Source organism: Struthio camelus, chromosome 3 (assembly GCF_040807025.1).
Source record: "Struthio camelus isolate bStrCam1 chromosome 3, bStrCam1.hap1, whole genome shotgun sequence".
Lineage (NCBI taxonomy): Eukaryota > Metazoa > Chordata > Aves > Struthioniformes > Struthionidae > Struthio > Struthio camelus.
Window position 1 is genome coordinate 98,303,984 of NC_090944.1, and position 13,064 is coordinate 98,317,047.

Sequence of the window (13,064 nt, forward strand, 5' to 3'; positions counted from 1 at the left end):
CAGTCTGGAACCGAATCACAGCGTTCAATTAGGATTTCCAATATATGAAGCATGAGCAAAGCAGTCTGGAAACCATCTACTGTTGCATCTAGCAGGTATATTGAAACTCACTTATTTTCATTCCACAAAGGGGAAACAGTCACTACGTGGTGACTGTCACAGTGCATCATTTTTGCCTCTAGTTTTGCACACAGAATCAATTCAAATGTGAAAATGAACCTGAGTACAGGAAAGTGAGCCAATAATAGCAGCACAAAACAAATGAAGCAGAAGTAGCAATAATAAATAACTTTTCTCCTGAAAAAGTTATGTGAAAATGTCATTTCCTATTTCAGTCAAGATAGGTTACAATACAAAAAGACTATGTGAACTTTCCAGTTCTGAATTACTTATTCACACACTTTCAAAGTTCCAGAAACACTTTATTTAAAAATGGAGTTGTAAATGCATATAACAAAATAACATACATAATAAATGTAACAAAAATAAATAAGGAGAACATGTCCATACAAAATAAGAACATAGTAATGCAAAATGCTTATTACAGAACATAAAGGTATAAATGCCTGAAAGAACACAAATAGACCTGCACGAAGAGCCTGAAGCTTTAATCCTTCCTAGCCATTTCCTACTTTTACTTGAGTCTGAAGAAAAACTATGTTCCCAAACATTAAACAAAAGAAAGAATTATGGTGATGGTTTGGTACACTCCGTTTTCAATACCTAGCTCTAGTTTCAATTTATTTTTGCCCTTCTGCCTCTTCTAAACCTTTCTTATAGCCTCTGTAAACTAGTGTCGTTCAGGCTTCCACAGTTAGCTGAAGTATATGGAGTCATACAAGAAGGCTGTTTGCTTTTAATTTTTTTTTTTTTAAAGAAAATACGAAATCCATTATACAACAGATTAGTGGTTTTGTTTTTACATCTCTACAAAAAAGTTTTTGCATTTTTATTAACTGGTCCAACTTTTACTGACTTCTGAAAGCCTGTACAATTTAAAAGTGTACAGAAAGTAGGGTTTTTTTTTTTTTTTAAACAAATGTCATATAGAATTATTGCTGAAATATTAAAGACCATTTCATAAAAGCTGCAAAACTGTATCTTTAACCTTAATATATAGAGACTGATGCAAACATAGGAAAATTCCAGTCTATTAGTTACATTTAACAGAAATAACATTCCTCCAAATTACAGTGTTCTGGAAATACAAAGTAATTTACTTTTATTTCTATTATTATTTCCAAATGTTAAGTTACTGGGACAACTTATAAGGAAAATAGGCTTATATAGGAAACTTTAAATAGACTTGCTTTTCAGTGGTATAAGCAAAATGTCTATGTTAGCAGTTTTTTCCAGAATCCTTTTAAATATGTAAGACAGACAGGTTTACTAGCAAGACTACAGGAGAATATACAGAAGCAAATCATTTGCTCAGGAGTGTCTATCATTTAAGCAAATTATGACAACTCTATTTCCAAGTCCCCTAAAGAAAATTTTACACCTCATGATCATTCCTAAGGAACCGTAATTTTTTTCATGAGCTTATGTTGCATTTGAATTGGTGAGAGCCCATTTGCCTCAATATGCTTTTAAATGTCCCAGGTTTAGGGACATTGTTGTAGGTTTAAATCTGTTTCCTAGTTTCAACAAACATTTGGAGAGAAATGCGATATGAAATATTTCTACTTTCATTAACATCAAAAAGACATTTGAACAAGGTCAAAAAGTGCCAAATAGTCCTTTCAGAAAGTGGATTAAAACACTGCAATGCTAATACAAGTACAGTATTATCAGTTTTCTATGTACACCAAAACACTGTTTGCTGCTTAATGATATCGATATGTTCACCTACCACTCCCAGCAAATCTTAGTGCAAACATAATATGTGAACTTTGTAAACCCCAAGACAATTTACGCAGCAACAAAGTTATATAAATCACAGAACTGTTTGAGATTTTCAGTAGAGAAGAATGAATGCCTTGTGAAATCTGTCTTACCTTTTGCAGTAATGTGTCATTGCAGTCAAAGATAATGTTTCCTATATAAATCATCTCATTCAGAATCAAAACCTAACTGCTCAACAGTTCTGTATAAACTTCAGTGGAGGAATCCATTCATAGAGCAGCTTGGCAAAAAGATCTGGGGTTTCAGTAACATTAAATGTTAGACCGCTTGCATGGCTTTTAAAAAGAAATAAATCTGTTAAGGGAAAATTGCTGATATAATAATTCTTTTGCAAAGCACACAACCACAAAGGGCAAACCTGCCACAATCTGCTTTTCTACACTGGTATCTATGCTTACCTTTATGATTTGAAAAGGATTTGTGTGACAATCAAAGCATCACAGTTAAAGAAAACTGGTTTAACAAAACAACTGCTGTTTAACCAAGTCATTTTTTTAAATTATAAAACCAATATTGATTTTTCATTATTTCTAAACATTCCACATGAAAGGTATTTGTATCAACACCGAGATGTCATTCACGCAGAGTGGCATCTTCCTCTTCGCCGTCTGGGTTAAACCTATTGAAGTGTATGCTGAAATCAGACTCAGATTCAGCATTATCAAATTCAGCTGGAGCTGGGAGGGCAGCAGATCGAAGAGCTCGAGCTTCTGGCTGGCAGTTTGCTTGCACTGGAGAGCGGGTAGCGTGGGAACTCGGACCGGCCTTCGGCTTTGCCTGAGCTGGTAGGATGGGGCTTGAGAATCCCAGGTTGCTCAGAGCATCCAAGGTACCATCAGGGTCAATCATAGCGTTAATCACTAAGCAGTCATAGAAAGATGAAAGGGATGGGGGAGAAGCCATGAAAATTATGAGTTTCTGCACAAAGAAAATAGCTTTTCGTATTTAAACTACACTAATATACATTCTTATCAATTCCCATTACAAGGGTTCTCATTACTGAAATAGTAACGTTCTCTTTTCTTTTAACACTAAGTATATACAGAAGGAAATGATTTGGACTCTTTCTCTGGGCCTTGTTTCTTAGTTGCATAGTCTAAACAACACAATCTGCAACAAATTAACATTTTGTGATTATAGTCGAGCATGTGACAAACACAGATTTGTCCATAAAGGTGGCTAATTATTCCTCCCGAGATTTTTTTTTTAAACATGCATTAATATAGGATTAAATCTGAATATCAGAAATAACAAATATACAACACAATTATGATTACACATAAAAATGGACAACTTACGAATTCCACCCCTTCAACTCAGACTAAACTATGCATAAACAATAGATAAATAAGGTTGAAACTTCTTTTTAAAATAAATTCAGTGTTAAAGTTGATAGTGATAAAAGGAAGAGAAGTCTAAATAGCACACTTTATAAGCACAACAGGTTCCTCTCCACTGTACACCTAGGTTAGTTTTTGCGTTTGAAAAGCAAAGAAATAAACTTTTATGTTTAGAGGCTGTGGCCTCCACAATTGCAAAGAAATGATACAATAATGTGAAGTAAGGATACAATAATGTGAAGTAAAGATGTCAACGGTTAATCGTAAACTTTCATTTTATCATATCAGATAAAGCTTTTTAGAGATTTCCCATACATTATGGTCCTAGAGCATTCCTTATACTGAACTGTCCTACAAATGAGGATTTTACTTATTTGGAAAGATTAATTATTTTATATAGCCTAATCTCAGTAGGATACTCTTATCACCCGCTCTTCAAAATTTACCCAGAAAAAATATTTATAGTAAGAATGTTTCACAAATAATTCCTTTGGGATTCTCTGAACTGTTGTTTCATATGAAAATACATCATCGCTCCGTTGTTTAAAATATTTCAGTGACATTTCTTTACATAGAAGTGCCAGCAATTATATGTTAACACATGTAACTGATATTGTGATGATACTTTAATAAAATGTGACTTTTAAATTTGTTTCACACTGTGTGTGTGTGCGTGTGCGTGTGTGCGTGCGTGTGTGTACACATACATATATATATAGCAATTGGAAGCAGACCATAACAAGAGAAAAACAAAAAAAATTTATACCTTGCAGCTGTTTCTCAACTCGTTTCAATTCCTGTAAGATTGATGAAATTTCCTAGAAAAGAAACAAATATTCAAATGCTCAAGGACATGTCTCATTAAGAAAAAGGAGATTCAAATTATCTGTCAGAATAAATAGTCCCTCACCAGTCCTAGGCAGAAGTGCTTTAGGCTGGATAGCTGTGGCGCTCTCAGAAATCAAGAGTTCTTCCTGACCAACCATTTGCCCAAATCAACAAAACCTGATTCTGCCCCCTACACAGCTGCCTACAGTACCTATCCTCAAGCACAGATCTACAGGCATCACTGTTCTGTAGAAATGAGGCAGCGATAGCAAGCCTTTATAGGGAATCACAGAATCGTTTAGGTTGGAAGGGACTTCTGGAGATCATCTAGTCCAACCTCCCTGCTCCAGCAGGGTCCTCTAGAGCATATTGCCCAGGATCACATCCAGACGGGTTTTGAATATCTCCAGCGAAGGAGACTCCACCACCTCTCTGGGCAACCTGTGCCAGGGCTCAGTCACCCTCCCAGGAAAGAAGTTTTTCCTCAGGCTCAGACGGAACTGCCTGTGCTTCAGTTTCTGCCCGGTGCCTCTTGTCCTGTTGCTGGGCACCACAGAGAAGAGGCTGGCCTCATCCTCTTGAAGTTGCAGGATAAACCCAATATTAATAGGATAGACAGGTTGATACATAACCTTGTTCAGATGCGAGTCAGAATAGTTAGTAAGATGCCCTGACTGGGATTTTGTCTGCAGCTGGGGGCACCGGACCCATGGGACCCTGTACAGCAGGGATGGCGGGTCCTCCATGCTCATTTGCTTTACAGATTTGCCCCTCCTGCGCTGCACGACTTGCTAGCACAGACAGCCACAGTGAGTCAGTTAGAAGCACAACAATTATTAAATGTACCACCTCTTAAACTATAAATATGTTAATCCTACTGCTGCAGAATCCTACACTGAAGAATATTGTTACTCCTACTACTAAAGAGAGCTATCAGTGGCTTTTATGGGTCTTTAAAAGCTGAGAATTTTCAAAGACAGAAACTGATTTCAGAAACCCACTGAAGGACTTCTGTACTAACAAATTGGATGTACGGACTTTTGTGGGTGACCCAGAGACTGATAACCCCAGATTTTACAAAGTCATTTTCTTTGAGCAGATTCCACATCTAAACTGGTCATAAACGTACCAAGCACAAAACACACACCAGTTACAATCACCCTCTGGAAATTTCTGGTAACATTTTGTAGTACAAATAAGCACTGCCTCGGTACCGGATTTGAACAATATATTGCTGTGAAAAGTAAGTAGAAACTTGAAAGTCAGACCAAAAAATGGTACACTTCCAAATACCATGAGATTCTTTAATATATACAAAAAAAATTATTTTGTAAAACACTGAAGTTAGGGACAAATATACAACAAATCTTTTTTTTTTTTTTTAATGAATCCCTTAACATACGTATTCATGACATTTAAATGTAAAACACTAAACTCCATTCTTATTCTGGATGTGGATAGAATAAGAGAAAATTGTACTTCTAACATTAGAAACTACCATCAGTAACTTGCTGAACTAAACTAAAAAAAATATCTGTCAGTGTACCTATTAAGTTATAACACTGAGTTAGTAATGACTGGTTGAAAAAAAAAAATAAAATCACCATTCTGCAGAAATAACAGGCCCAGGTTTTAACCCTTTAAGGAAAAAACAATCTGGATGCATATTATGCTGTAATAACTCTCAATCACGTAACAGAGAAGTGCTAGTCAGTTCAAGGCAAGAGGAAATGTGTTCATATTTTGCTTCTGTAGCAGTCCAACATCACAAATGTGAGGAAGAGTCTCCTCTCCTACCTTTCCCTCAAAAAAGAAAGCTGCCTCCACAAGTTTATATCCCTAATAGCATATACTCTACACAGGATAATATAGATGCTCATGTGCAAAGACGAAATACTGTTCTTCAAGCCCTACACTCCTCTGCGCTCAGAAATAGAGTACAAGCATCCTAGGAAACAATGTTCCCTCACGCTATCATACCGCCTGCTCGAGAAATGGCTCCAGTTCAGCAGGGGTACGAGACTCCAGTAACCCGCTTAATTACGGCTGGTACACTGGAGTGAGCACTTCAACACAAATTAAACATGACTGTAGTTTGGAAGAGTGCTTTTACTGCAATATATCTACAGATTCTTTTCATTCACCTACACCAAATATAACTGTTTCTTTAAAAATTAATAATCAGTGGCTAAATTAGGTTTAAGACTGTAAAACAGGTTTATTTAAAAACAATCTAACACTCAAATTCTAATGGTTGTTACCCAATGTTTAATTAAAGTGACTTATGGAGTCTGTATTTGTTTGCTGTACGCTTTTAAATTACTCTTCAGGTGAGGAATAATTCCCCCATACCATTACTTGAGACTGTTTATGCATAAGAAAATAAGGCTTACTAATTATTAAAAAAGGATTAGGTTTATTCTTGAAACATACTAAGTAAAACTTCTTTTTTAAATTTTGCATTTACATAACTGAAAATAACATATTCTTCTGAGTATCTGAATATTAGATGAGAAAGAGGTTGATTCCATTCCAGAAAAGATAACAGTCCATACCATGCTTGATGTTTTCACAATAGGAACTTCACTTTCAGCTCGCAACTTGTTTTCAATTTCTTCCCAATTTCTGTCTTTGTCCTTAAATAATATTCTATAAGAAAAAAATGCAAGAACAGTATATTTAAAGTAGACAAAAAATAAACAAACTATGACCTAAAGATGAGAAACATGACACAGGAAAACAGCTTAGGGAACACTGAACAAAATTCAAATCTGAAATATGGAAAACTGACAGAATCCAACCATACAGTTTAGATTTTCAGCAAAGCATAGAGTTTCAGCAATATCATTCTTATTGACAATAAAACGGTAAGTCATATAGCTAAATACTTGTATGTGGTGTTGAAAAGACACAGCTCCTATTCTTTCCTTCAGCTCTGAGACAAAGTTTTTTAATTCAACTATTTGATAGTAGTCAGAGTGTTCCCTATTAAGACTGCATTTTGCAACAGTTGCAAAATATAAGAGAAAAATTAACACTGGTAAAGAAATACGACTCTTGTATGTATGTCATATTAATTTAATGAAAAATAGTATAATTTAGGAAATTAAATTAAAATACATTTCATAGAAGACAATTTTTTCTAACGCTTGAATCCTTCAAAGCACAAACGACATATACATGGTTTAGTAATGTAAGTGTCTTCTTTTTAGAGAAGTCACTTCTATTATTTGTAAAACTCCAAAGCATACTATCAGCTTCCTAGTTTTATATGGTTTGTTTCACTGCTGTGATAAATAATTTTTGTTTCATTTGCCATATTATATTTGTCATTTAACGTGTCAATATTTATGCAATTTAAAAAAAAAAAAAGGAATCTATGCATATTTAAGGCCTGGGTATTCATTTTTATGAGTGAGTGACACTATTGAGATACTTCTCTAATTGCTACAGTTAGATACTAACCTTAGTTGGAAATGTAACCGTAGCAACCATTAATGGCACTTCAGAGTTAAAAAAGTACAAAAATAGCCACACTAACACTGCTAAGCAAACAAATTATTTTAAAAATATGAGCAAGAAGTCGCACATTTTCAAGAAGTTACTGGTGTACGTATGACTCAGAGGAAAGCATAATTTTTTAAAGGTGGAAATCCTTGATACATTGCATGACAGCACCTCAAAAACTAAGGATTTCAAAGGCGGCTGGGAGACTTATTACTGCAGTTCTGTTAATCTTATTTCAGTCATTCACTGTTTACGGAAGTTCCCACTCTCAATTACTATCTTGTCACGAAAGTCTACTTATTCCAACTTGTACCTTGCCACCTCAGTATATAGATGGCCGTGAGCAGTAGACCATCCTGAATCTGCTTTAACTGTTCTATCCTCTCTTCGCTCAGTTGCTTCAGTATCAAAACTGTAGTATGGTTTTTATCAGATGTTTCAGTGAGAGGAGGCGTTACTTATATGACATAATGTAATGGTATCAAGGCAAATGACTACTACAAGTGACTTAAGGGTATTAACATATAAACCATAGCAAGAGTAAGCATTAATATAGGCTGCTTTTTTGAAATGGAAAAAATAATTTAAAAGTAATCAAAGCTACAGTGAAGAAAATATGAAACTCTTTCGAAAGAGTTTATGATCTCAAGAAGTAAAATGATCTTGTTACAAATCTGATCACCAGAGAGCCGGCAAGATTGCATGCGTGTTCTGAAAGGGAGTGCAAAAACTTGCAAAGCTATAAAACTGCAAGCCTGAACACCAGAAAGTCTGACTACTGGAAACGTTTGGCGTCAGTATACAGAAAAATCATACGTAGCTACCCCTTCTGTACTTTAATAGCATTTATATTACTCTGGACATCAGTAAGAACATAAAACATAAGGCTTTATTTAGCAGAAAACTTCACTAGCATCACTAATAGGAGAAATTTTAGTAAGAGAAATTTAGAAATTTTTGTGACACTGCTTGTTTTTTTTCAAATGTTTATCTTCTTATTCATTTTACACCAAAATACTTCCACGATTAGGTATGCAATTAAGGTGCTTCTTTTTGCATGTGGTAGATTCAGCCTTCTTCTCTTTTAGAGATAATGCTGTTGTTTCTCTTTCACAACCTGAAAGTCTTCCATTTCAGAGGTCTTTTTATTCAAAATGTTTTGAGAGGAAAAACAGAAAACAGTAATTTAAAAAATGTCATTATCACTATAAAGTAAACAGGCCAATTTGTTTTTTGCATAACTTAGAAAGACTATTTCCTTTTGCAACAATTTTTTCAGTTCCTCATTTAATACATTTTAACCTTCTGGAGGTCTACATCTTTATCTCCTTTGCTCTTCTTCCTTCCTACTATACTCTTTATATTGAAATAACATATTCAGATGCATCTACCTTCTTCTACTCTTGCTTTTCTGGGCTTCCTTTCTGGGACAAATTTTCCTAAACATTATTTGATTGTGTTCAGCCCTCACCTTTCTTTTACTACACTTTGCAGGTCACACAGAAAACAGGAGAGACTGACATGCTGGTACCCGCCTTGACCCAATTGCTTTGCCTTAATTTTGCTGGACTGAAATGGTACTTGCCTGCTACAAGGCAAGGCAATAATACCACATTCATGTTGTACAGCACTGATAAAATCAGCTAGGTCTTCTCTATACAAAACCTACTTACCTCCTCCCTCCACAATCTCTGAAAAGCCCTGCAAGCTCATTACAACATATAAAGACAGAAAAACAGACAAACTGGATATACAGTCTAGCGGCTGAGAAGCCACCATTAGAGTTTGTTAGCAAAGCTTTAGTTGTAGGACACATGGCAAGAAAGTTGCAGTATTTTTTTTTAAATATAATGTAGTTTTCTATACAGTATTGGATGAGAACCTAAGTGAGTACACACAGAAATGAATAAAGATACATTATAAAGAAGCAACTTAGCAATACCCAAGCTATAACCATATCCTGAAAAAAAAGAAGAAATACACAGAGGCGTCGGTGAAAGGAAAAAATGAGGCACTTGAATCTGATTTAAGCTGGACACCAGGCTGGACGTGGAGCAAAACAGCCTGGCCTGCACTCAAAGAATCTAACAGAGAAACACAGCGTCAAAAGCTTCTCTCAATCCCATTGCTTAATTGCATTAAGAAAATACATAAGGTAGGAATGACAACGAAACTCAGTGGAATCCAAACGTTATCTATAACAAGAAATGAAGAAATGGAGCTCTAATCAAGCAGGGGAAGAAACAAGATGGGCAAAAGGATATATATGTCCTTCTCTACTCAGATTTATTTATTTTCATTATTTTTTTCAGTTCATTTTAATTTCTCGTAGAACTTCTGATCAACAACGACTAAAAACATTTACATCCTTAATATTTTAGCCAAAGCAAAACTGATCTTTTTCGTAAAGTTAGTTATCACAACTAAAATATTACAGAAAGAATAGTGTTCACGTTTACAGGAAGCATGTCTTTTTTCACTTGGCCTGAGCTAGGAGGGATATAGTTTTTTAATGTGTAAGATGCAATTTGTAATTGGCTCAATACTGTCTATATTTTTGTGAAAGAGGTTTACATTTGTAAACAATTAAATTTGAGGGAGGAATTTTAAAAGCACAAAACACACAAGCACACAACTATTACTGGCACCTTTGAAAATTTCTCCTCCCCTTTTAGATTCAAGTACTCTCCGGAAGAGAGACAGTTGGCAAAACTGCCAGCTTGACAAATCTTGATTGATTCTTATCACATCTGCCCTGGGCAGAAATTTTAACTTGCTTAGCTTCAGTGAACCGAGCAGAAGTATATAAGGCGATGGAACTTATCTTCACAGATTTTATCTTAGCTCTGTTTTGATGTACACAGCTCCTTGGTCCCTTCATGATCTGTAAAAATCAATTTCTGACTACTGTTGTTTTTCTAATTCAAAATATCAATAATATTATGAATAATTTCATATTATTCAAATCCACTCCAAGTAGCAAGATTGCATCCTATTCCATTTTCTTATTAACAAGGAAATGTTGATCATACCTCTGAGGAAAACGCTAAAGCTAATGAAATTTTTTTTTCCATTGCATTTTTATGGAATTATACATTTAAAGTAAGCAAGTGGAATTGCATATCATATGTATAGGTATGCTTCTACTTACAATGTCATCTATGATCATATAATTACTACACTAATTATAATGCAGCTGACCAACCTCTTAAACTCAGAACATTAAACAGAAAAAGATAAGCCTTGGTTTTATAGTTACCTGCTTTCCTCAGAAAGAATTTACATGCATAAATTTGTTTTAAGTCACTGTGCTGAACTCACTTTTTTATTTTAAATAAACTGCAACTGTGCTAGTAATACATTTACAGATCATAAGGTGTCCAGCTGACAAGAAAAATAAGGACGACAACAACAACAAGAATATCAAACACTATATATGGATATATATAGATATAGTGTATAGATATAAAGATATATATAGGTGCGTGTGTGTGTGTGTGTATATATATATAGTGTCTAGAACTATATATAGTTCACTATATACTGCTTTTTGAGGCACTGTAAGGTACGTATCATCCTATAAACCTACCACAAGTCAACCAATAAGCAAGATTCTTGTTCCAATGATGCAGCTTTAACAGGAAAAAAAAAATCCTGGTAAGCAGAGTTCCATATGGACTTCATGCTATTTTCCCACAGAATTATGCTCAAAACAAAACCATTCTGATTTAAATTTGTGATTCAGATTAATGTCAAACATCTAAGATTTCAATATCTGACACCTCCTAGATAAACGGACCAATTAGAGAAGCAATATTTTATCCCATTCTAAAAATTATATATGAAGTTCTGTCAAATGACCTTCTTATTTTTTAAGTATTCTGTTTTTAAATGATTAACTGGAAGAAGATACGAAGCAGGACATACTAATTATACAACCCTGAACTTTGTATTTGGAAATTCCACTTCCTCCTGTCAACCAAAGTGGTCAGTCACCACAAAGCTGCACATTCAGTCATGCAACTTAAATGCAACTGCTGGCAAAGAAACAAGTTATCATTTTAGACGTGTCTATACTTCCTGTCAGCTGCTATAATATTTTATGAGGGGATCTATTTAAACACGTTAGCGTACAGTAGAGAAGATGGCACCTGGGAATGAATGTCCAGGAGATACTTAGAAATTTATTTTTTCACCTTATATTGTGTAACAAATGCTAACCATGATCAGAAAGAAGAAGTTTCAATAAAAACTATGATTGCAGAATATAAAATTCCCAGCACAGACCAGAATTATTTCAGTTCACAGTAAAGGCAAAACAAAACTGGAAAAAGACATCCTCCCACCTGCCAAAAAAGTCCACACTTACAAAAAAATAATCTCATGACTGTTATTGTAAAGACTTTACCATACAGGTAATGCTGTGTCATGAGGGTGGCATGGGTGAAAACAAGAAAACGTCTGTTTGAAAATTTAACAAGTGGGTCAATTATTATTACAGGAAATTTGAGGGCAAAGGACGCGAATAAGAGTTTTGTACAGTGAGGGCAGGAGAGATCACAAATGGTGTTGGAAGGGAAGTCCAGAAATGTATCATTTGATTTGAGATGAAACAATGAACAACTGAAGGGGTGCAAGGAAGAGGGTGAAATATTTGGTCTATGAAAACGATCCCTGCGCAGAATTCTGGACGAATATAAGCAGGGCAGAATAGCAGTTGCAAATAACAGAGTAAAGGAAGTCGTAAAAGTTGAACTCTTAAATTGTGTAGATGAAAAAGCCTTATCATAGGAATATCAAAAAGTGGTAAAACGCAGACACATTATATGCAGATCTGCCTGCGTAACAATGACAAATTAAGCTTTGGCAAACGTGATGTCAAACACTGATGAAAGTTAGCGAAAGAGTACCTATGCTGGAGTGACTATGAAATCCGGACTTGATAGTAGTCAGCACGTTTACTAGAATTTAAGACAATAGTGCTGGCTGCTATTGTTCCAAGAGGCAGAAATTCAAAATTCCATTGTTAAAAAGCAGTGAACAATTCTACTGTTCAACAAATTGTTTTATTTACTGCAGTCAATTCAGAATTTTCTCATCTGATTAGTTTGCTAGTAGCTTCTCAAGGTAATCACGGTGATACAGTTCCCTATTAACACAGAAATGCCATGTTCTGCAAGGGTGAATAAAGCATTGCGTTAAACTGCAAAGCAGCTGTAAAGCTTCATACGGATGGAAGGATTTTATCACCAGTAGGAACTACTGCAGTCATCTAGCTATACCTCCTGAAGACATGAAATAGGAATTTAATGCATTCCAGTTGCAGTCTTTCAAGACGATAATTTAAGCTGCGGCAGCTTGTTTTAGAAATGGAGTTATATTCCTGGGGCTTACGGATATCTTTGGAAGAACAAAACTACTGTTGTAAATGTGTGCGAGCAGAGGACAAAGAAAGGGTGATGGAATTATGTGGGTGATACTAAC

At 35.1% G+C, this 13,064-nt stretch overlaps 1 protein-coding gene across 11 annotated transcripts in view; it reads right to left on the minus strand.

Moving 5' to 3' along the window:
* Positions 1-401: 401 nt before the first annotated feature.
* The window catches only part of CEP170 (centrosomal protein 170), a 111,684-nt gene continuing 99,021 nt past the window's right edge, over positions 402-13,064 (minus strand). For all 11 annotated transcript variants that reach the window (XM_068939292.1, XM_068939293.1, XM_068939291.1 and 8 more), the window contains 3 exons: positions 6,629-6,722; positions 4,012-4,063; positions 402-2,765 (listed from right to left, as the gene is read on the minus strand). In XM_068939292.1, coding sequence (XP_068795393.1) covers positions 2,479-2,765; positions 4,012-4,063; positions 6,629-6,722 — 433 coding nt within the window. In that variant the 3' untranslated portion in view covers positions 402-2,478. The remainder of the gene's footprint in view (positions 2,766-4,011; positions 4,064-6,628; positions 6,723-13,064) is intronic.